Below are 8,960 nucleotides of genomic sequence, written 5' to 3' on the forward strand. Positions count from 1 at the left end.
ATTTCTATCTCAAAGAGGGCTTGAGAAAGTCCGGCCGTACAGAGAGATCAGGGTGACCAGAGGCTGTCTGACTGTGTCTTTGTGGAAGAATGTGTGCTGGTGCTTTGCTTAGGGTGTGGAGGACCGTTGTGTGGGCCGTTGTAAGCTCCACTCACCATCTCACACGCTAACCATTAAAGTCAATTTTATGGAATTGTCCTTCAATTTTGTTAACATTTTGTCACATTCATACATTTTTATCGTTTTGTCAACTAAAGCACAAAAACGATGAAAACACATTTAAAAAAATGTGACATATTGCTAATACTTTAAAAAACAAGTTTAACACAAAAGTTAAACAATATTTTATTTTAATCTTAATTGTAGTTCATGTTAATTCTTATACAAGTAGTATGTTTATATACTTGCATGAATAACGGTGTTTAATTTGTTTTAATGTTTTGTCTCTTATTCTCACCAAGGCTGCATTTATTTGATCAAAATAACAGTAAAACAGTAAAATATTACAATTTAAATCCTCCATTTTATATTTTAATACATTTAAAATAATTTATGGCAGTTAAATTTTCAGCATCATTATTCCAGTCTTCAGTGTCACGTGATTAAAATGATGATTTGTGCTCAAGAAATATTTCTCATTATTGTTAATGTTTTGTGGAAACCGTGATGCACTTCTTTTTTAAGGAAAGTTAAAAAGAAAAAGATTTATGTAATAAAGAAGTGCTTTGTAAAAGTATAATGTCTTTTAAATGTTGGTCAATTTAATGCATCCTGTCTTGGTGAATTAATTTCTACAAATCTTAGAATCTTAAAAATCTGATTTGATTAAAGCGATACTCCACTTTTTTTTTTTTTTTTTTTTTTTTTTGAAATAGGCTCATTTTACCACTCCCCCAAAGTTAAGCAGTTGAGTTTCACAGTTTCTAATGCATTCGGCCGATTTTTATGATATTTAGGAGAATATCAGTAACCAGACAGTTTCTGGTCTCATTGACTTCCATAGTAGGAAAAAAAATATACCATGGAAGTCAATGAGACCAGAAACTGTCTGGTTACTGATGTTCTTCTAAATATCAGAAAATCGGCTGAATGGATTCGAAAATGGTAAAACTCTCTGGAGGAGTTGTAAAATGAGCCTATTTCCAAAAAAAGTGGAGTATCCCTTTAACACTGTATGCTTGAATCCTATAATGACCAGTAAGAAGGACAGTCACGTCGTGTCAGGACACATCAAGAATTTCCAGCATCAAGTCATGGTTTTTGGTCGACACAAAAAAGCTATATTTGTGTGTTTGATGTTTATTATTAAATAATGTAAAAAAAAGGTGATTTGGGTGACCACTTGTCACAGATGGTTAGGACAAACACCGGTTTATGTGAATAAATGTCATTTTTATGCATTTATATACTGTTTTTTCTTTCTTTCTCCAGGTATACCCACACTCATTTTTCTGGACACAGAGGGTCACATGATCACGCGACAGGGGCGAGTGGAGGTTCTCAATGACCCCGACTGTCGGTTCTTCCCGTGGCACCCGCGACCCGTGCTGGAGCTCAGCGAATCCAACGCCGTACAGCTGCATGAAGGGCCCTGTCTCGTGCTGTTCGTAGGTCAGATGATTCTTCTCTTCTTACTTTTGAGATCATTGCTGACAAGCACTCAAAGCCTATTGACTCTTGTCTCCACCTCCCTTTTCCAACTACAATGCTCATTCATCTCTCTCTCTCTCACTGTTTTTAACCTCTCATTTAGACGCTGAGGAAGAGGGAGAGCTGGAGCCGGCCAAGGAGCTCATCCAGCCAATCGCAGAGAAGATCATGGCCAAGTTCAAAGCCAAAGAGGAAGAGACGCCACTGCTCTTTTTTGTAGCTGGAGAGGTACGTTTGTTGATGTATGTGTGTAATTGAACAATTTGAGGAATAGTTCACTAGTAATTAATGCAACCTCATGTCTTGGTGAATTAATTTCCACAAATCTTAGAATCCTGAAAATCTGATTTGATTAAAGGGATACTCCACTTTTTTTTTTTTTGGAAATAGGCTCATTTTACCACTCCCCCAGAGTTAAGCAGTTGATTTTCACAGTTTTCTAATGCATTCGGCCGATTTTATGATATTTAGAAGAATATCAGTAACCAGACAGTTTCAAACCTGTACGACTGACATTCTTCTGCATAGAATTTATTTTGTAGAATCTGTTGGTCAGTTTTGGCAGTATAATAAAAGTGAATGGTGCTGTCAAGCTCTAAAATGACCAAATAAATAAATTATCCATCATATGAATACTAGTAAAAGTATATTAAAGAAGTAGTATTCATTGTCAAGTGATAAACACAAAAAAAGGTGCATGAATGGTTCTTTTGGATCTATTAATGAATCAGTTCACAAAATTGGTTTGAATGTAACAGGGTCGAACAGGGCCGAACAGGGTCGAACAGAGTCGAACAGCCAAAGTATATTAAAGAAGTAGTATTCATTGTCAAGTGATAAACACAAAAAAAAGGTGCATGAATGGTTCTTTTGGATCTATTAATGAATCAGTTCACAAAATTGGTTTGAATGTAACAGGGTCGAACAGGGCCGAACAGGGTCGAACAGAGTCGAACAGCCAAAGTATATTAAAGAAGTAGTATTCATTGTCAAGTGATAAACACAAAAAAAGATGCATGAATGGTTCTTTTGGATCTATTAATGAATCAGTTCACAAAATTGGTTTGAATGAAACAGGGTCGAACAGGGTGGAACAGGGTCGAACTGAGTCGAACAGAGTCGAACAGCCAAAGTATATTAAAGAAGTAGTATTCATTGTCAAGTGATAAACACAAAAAAAGATGCATGAATGGATCTTTTGGATCTATTAATGAATCAGTTCACAAAATTGGTTTGAATGTAACAGGGTCGAACAGGGCCGAACTGAGTCGAACAGAGTCGAACAGCCAAAGTATATTAAAGAAGTAGTATTCATTGTCAAGTGATAAACACAAAAAAAGATGCATGAATGGTTCTTTTGGATCTATTAATGAATCAGTTCACAAAATTGGTTTGAATGAAACAGGGTCGAACAGGGCCGAACAGGGTCGAACAGAGTCGAACAGCCAAAGTATATTAAAGAAGTAGTATTCATTGTCAAGTGATAAACACAAAAAAAGATGCATGAATGGATCTTTTGGATCTATTAATGAATCAGTTCACAAAATTGGTTTGAATGAAACAGAGTCGAACAGAGTCATGAATCAAATTCAGTTTGCGTTCCCCGGTTCACTGGAGGGGGAAGACTATTATCGAATAATGATTTAAAATTTTGGTCTTTTTAACACACAAAGCATCATATGACTTCATGGGTTCATGAGGTTTACTGAGTGAGATTTATTTAAATCCTTTTTTCTTCTCTGCCACAACAATCTGAATGATGGCTTGCTTTTACACACAAGTGTGATGTGCCATCTGTTTCTGTATATTTGTGTAAAACAATCCTTCAGGAGGGCGGCCTGCAATCACCAACATGTACATGCAGTAAATAAAAGGAGCTGCAGTTGAATGGCAAGCACATGTAGCGCAAGCCTCAAACCCAGAGGGTGCCAAAACAGCTGTGCCCCCCTCTCTCTCTCTCTCTCTCTCTCTCTCTCTCTCTTTCTCTCTCTCTCTCTCCCTCCTTTGCTTTTTTCATCTCCCTGATCACCTCTTTGTCTTTCAAGCCTGCATGCTAAGAGGGAGGAAAGACAACATTTTTATAACTTTTATCTCCTGTTTTCTCTTTGTGAACGTTGCGGAAGTCGTGTGACGGCAGTGTTAATTAATAGACGATTAGCCGCCCCCTTTCTTTCCTTTTCCCCGTCTCACTTTAACTTTCCTCTCGGCGTTCAGTCTTTCTTTGTGTGAGGCACGCCCAGAAATGGCAGATCTTCAGGATGGCATTTGGCTTTGCCATGGTTTGAGTTTCAGGGATTCCCCACGCATGTTTCTGTAGCTGTGCACGTCTAACTGAGCCCTACTCTACACATCAACATCTCACAATATAACCCCTCAAAGTGACTTGCTTTGTGTACTTCCTTTCTATTTTATGCTATTGTACTTGGTGGTGTTTTTTGTATTTGTAGTTAATAATACAAATTATTATACAAGTTATGATACTGCGCATTTTGCAAAAAAAAAAATTTTTTCACCTTGCGTTGCGTGCGACCTCTGACATATATAGCAATTGTAAGTCTCTTTGGATAAAAAAAAGTGTCAGCTAAATGAATAAATGTCTCATGTTAACACCTTTTAAGTCTTGTGGCGATACTTTTATGTATTTTATTATCCTGGCAAAATGACTTGCCCTATAGACTTTCATTGTAAGTAAATGACGTAAATGCCGTTTTTCTTTCAAACGGGGCCAAAATAATATCCTGTGGTATTTGACCACAAGTCACTTATGTTAATAATTGAACCTGTATTGAAGACAGAATATATGGCTGTTATGTGGAGCACATTTTCAACAGGCCCATTTATTCATTCATTGCATAACTCGACACATTGTTTCACTTCTAACACAGTCCAGAAACCAACTGCAAATCAGTATCAAGTATTAACTTCATGTTTACAGGCCAGTGTTGTCAAATCAAAGCAGATCGTGCGAGTGAAGAAATAAAGGAAATGAGATGCAGTAACTCATGTAGCCTGTCAAGGGCCAGAGCGTGTGTGTATGTGTGTGTGCGCGCATGCACTTTAGTTCAAGAGCTTAGGGTCAGGAAGTACAAAATCTTAATGTATTTTTGTTTTTTTTATTTTGCAAGGAAGCATTAAATTGATCAAAAGTGGCAGTAGACTTATAATGTCTCAAAGATTTCCATTTCAGATAAACGCTGTGCTTTTGAACTTTCTATTCATCAAAAAATCCTTACAAATTCAAAAAAAAAAAAATCCACTGTTTTCAACACTTATAATAATTATAAATGTTTCTTGAGCAGCAAATCAGAATTATTTCTGAAGGATCACTTGACGGAAGACTAGAGTAATGATGCTTTCAAAATTTTTGATCAAGTAAATGCAGCCTTGGTGAGCATTAGAGGCTTCTTTCAAAAACATTAAAACATTTTACTTTAAATGGGGTTTGTCCACTGTCTTTATAATTTACATTTATTCATTTAGCTGACGCTTTTATCCAAAGCGACTTACAATTGCTCTATATGTCAGAGGTCGCACGCCTCTGGAGCAACTAGGTGTTAAGTGTCTTGCTCAGGGACACATTGGTGTCTCACAGTGGATTCGAACCTGGGTTTCTTATCCACTGCGCCATCACCACCCCTATAAATCAGTAGACATTTTTTTTTCTGTGCTAATCAATAGCATACCTCAAATGCTGTTGTTAGAGCTTAATGTGTATCTAACTGAGTATACTTCTTTAATCAGTGACGAAATAGTCGATCAAAGCCTGGCAGCGGGAGACGCATTCTTGCACCGATGGTTTGTATTCATTTCCAATGTGTGATTATTTGAACCTACAGCTAGAACACTCTTTTGAGTTTAGATCAGAGCTCTCTCAGATAACCAATCAGCACAGGCCCTTCATAGTGTGCTGGCCAATCAGACAGCCTTATCACTGCTTGCATGAGCAGATGGCTAATGCTTATGGAATGCTACAGGCACACAATAGGCAGAATAAACTTCACGTTGTAGGGCCGGTGCAATTTGGTAAACACACTGTCCCTTATCACGCTAGCAGCTGGAGCCAGCCACAGGCTGACCCTTTGTCTCCGCACGGAGAGCTCAGCGCTGGAGGCGGCGAGGGACTGTGTGTGTGTGTGTGTGTGTGTGAAAGGGCTGCCAGGGTTGAAGAACAGTTTACACAAGGTTAGCTACTCCACAATAGAAGATGCATGGCTTTCCATCGAGAGGTAGACAGCCCGAAAGATGTAATCTTTTCATATCTAAAAACCTGGAAGGGTTACACTGACAAGAGTCAATTTCTCACTGTATTTGCTCCTGCTGATGTACGGCTTTCGCTGATCTTTATCGGTTCACAATTTGACAAGGGGCCATTGAGCGCAAATCCCAGAAACAAGCTTTACGCGTTGTTATACGTCAATTTTTGACAGTCATTGTCTCTCCTGGTTGAGCAATTTAATCTACTGCAGTGTGTTGTGAGCTCAGATCAGACTGGAATGCATCTGGAACATGGAAAGGGAAATGATTATGGGTAAAAGCACCAGTAACCCCATGTGATCCACTTTTCCTGTTTTATAAAACAGGAAATGGACGATCTGCAATTATATTAGTGATTCACCACCTTATATATTGCATGTTTAGGTAGTAACTATAATGTTAGACTATTGTAACAATACAGCCATTCCATCTCTTAGTAGTTTTGTTTGAATTCGAGGTCACAAACTTTCTGTTGTCCTTTTTAGGTAGCAAAAACGGCGAAGCGAGTTGTTTTTACAGGCTCAAGATCTGATTATGCGGTTTAATTCACGTACTGCTGTGGAATAGCTCATAGTTTCACTGCGAGCCAGTTAGAGATGAGAATAAATTCGAGTCGAGATCTCATCGAAACTGTTGTACTGCCCTCTCGTGGTCAAAAACCGCTACTCATGTATTGCATTATAATAATGGCTTCCATATGAACTTACTATGCAGTTCTTTCCAAGACACGCTCATTTGAAAGGCCTTTTAAGTATAATCGATTTGTGTTAGACTAGTTGGCCTATTGTGTTGTAAAGTAGGCCCTTAAATATATGTATATTAAATATATATATATATATATATATATATATATATAAGTTGAACTGTTTATTGAACCCTTAAAAATATAAAAGAACATCTAAAAACGTTTGGATATCTGTTTTTTGTTGTTGCTGTTGATTGTCATATTTGATATTTGAGAACCAGTTTTATTAAGAGGCCCAAACCAAGCAAAAAATGCTATTTCATGTAGTAATAGCAGATATATAGCAGACTACTTGCATAAATTGGATATAATTATCAGTGTCGCTCTATATCTCTCCACATCACTCTATATAAATGCTTTGTTTTATGATCAAAGATTTATATTGTGGGGAGCAAAACATATAATTCACTGCAATACAATGAAGATTGGGATGCATAAATAAACGTTCCTCAAAAGCCTGGTCATCATATTTTATACTCTCATTTCAACATGATTTTTCTATATAAAAAATGATGTATGGATTATTAAGTAAACCTTTGTCGCTTCACTCTAGTAAATGTTCAACACATGACGATTTTTAGATAATAGAAATCAATAAAGATTTCATAGATTTTTTTTACATTTATTCATTTAGCTGACACTTGTATCCAAAGAGACTTACAATTGCTCTATATGTCAGAGGTCGCACGCTTCTGGAGCAACTAGGGGTTAAGTGTCTTGCTCAGGGACACATTGGTGTCTCATTAGATATATTATCATATTTCATAGAAAAAATGACCTCAAGTCAACATTCTTGCCAAAACCATAATCAAATTTTTCACATTAAATATTTCTTTAATTCATTAAACAATATAGATGTTATGTTTATTTGTTTTTCGTATATTATGGTGTGCAGCATTTGGTATTAAAGGGATACTCCACCTTTTTTTTTTGGAAATATGCTCATTTTACAACTCCCCCAGAGTTAAACAGTTGAGTTTCACCATTTTCAAATGCATTCAGTAACCAGACAGTTTCTAGTCTCATTGGCTTCCATAGTTGGAAAAAAAATATACTATGGAAGTCAATGAGACTCTGGGGGAGTGGTAAAATGAGCCTATTTCCAAAAAAAGTGGAGTATCCCTTTAAGGTCCAATCACATCTTGAAGAAAGACATTCAGAAAATAAAAACACTCTGGCTTTGCCTTTGTTACTCCACAAACACACATTTAGGAACCCCCAATGGAAATAATGGGAATGTTTTCCACACACACTGTGTGATTCATCTCTCTGAAGTTTCCTGGGGTTGTAGTGCCTCAGAAACAACAAGGTGGGTGATGCGATGTTTTTGTCCCCCCTCCTGGTCCTCTCCTGCTGAAGTAGAGACCTCCTCTCCATGGGGAGAGAGAGGAGCTTCAACTCTGCTCAGCGAAACTCCCCCGTCTGTGCCGTCATGCTGGTTTCCAGAGTGTGAGCGCTTTATACCGGCCTCAATGCACTTTTTTTGGTTCCCTGTGTCTCCTTGGGGGTTGTTTCTCACATACTCAGTTCATTTCTTCACTCTTTGTAGTTGTAGGCTCAATTTAGTAATTTCGCTTTTCACAGACAATGATATTCATACTTTTCATCTCCCAACAGGACGATATGAGCGATTCCCTGCGGGACTACACTAACCTGCCTGAGGCCGCGCCACTTCTCACCATCCTGGACATGTCGGCTCGCGCCAAATACGTTAAAGACGTGGAGGAGATCACGCCGGCTGTGGTAGAACAGTTTGTTAATGACTTTCTAGCCGAGAAGCTCAAACCAGAGCCCATTTGAAGTCGTGGACTGCACTAAACTCCCGAACCTCCATCTGGCCCTTGACCTCCAGGTGTGCGCTCCCTTCTCTTCCTGTCAGACTGTTCGAAAACAGAATCGTACTTTGTATTGACATTTTTCTTCTTTTAATACGCGCCCCTCCATCATGAAGCGGCCGCCTCCTCCTGTGGTGCCTTGCATTTGCTACAGCGCTGATGGTATAATGCAGATTTTTACGTTGATCGTCTTTTTTGCCGTTACATTTAGAGATTAGACTGAACCCTGCAGCTGCAAGTGAACACACCTTTGTTCCGATTTGCTCTTATCAAGATTTTTAGCAAGTGTTTCCTTCGATATTGTTTCAAGAATCAAGAGCTTAGAATAAATATAGCTTGGTAAGTGTATTGTTATTATCATCATTTTTCCACAGACACTGCACATTGTCCATGGCCATATGTTCCGTACGGCTGTGATTGTCTTCTTATGGGTGCTGATAAATATGCATACATGAACAAGCTGATGTTAATATCCT

At 38.0% G+C, this 8,960-nt stretch overlaps 1 protein-coding gene across 1 annotated transcript in view; it reads left to right on the forward strand.

The window, feature by feature from the left end:
• nxn (nucleoredoxin) overlaps window positions 1-8,843 on the forward strand; it is a 73,497-nt gene extending 64,654 nt beyond the window's left edge. The window contains exons 6-8 of the mRNA XM_039671135.2: window positions 1,432-1,611; window positions 1,754-1,878; window positions 8,267-8,843. Coding sequence (XP_039527069.2) covers window positions 1,432-1,611; window positions 1,754-1,878; window positions 8,267-8,449 — 488 coding nt within the window. The 3' untranslated portion in view covers window positions 8,450-8,843. The remainder of the gene's footprint in view (window positions 1-1,431; window positions 1,612-1,753; window positions 1,879-8,266) is intronic.
• The last annotated feature ends 117 nt before the right edge of the window (window positions 8,844-8,960 follow it).

Source organism: Pimephales promelas, chromosome 16 (genome assembly GCF_988280905.1).
Source record: "Pimephales promelas chromosome 16, fPimPro1.hap1.1, whole genome shotgun sequence".
Taxonomy (NCBI): Eukaryota; Metazoa; Chordata; class Actinopteri; order Cypriniformes; family Leuciscidae; genus Pimephales; species Pimephales promelas.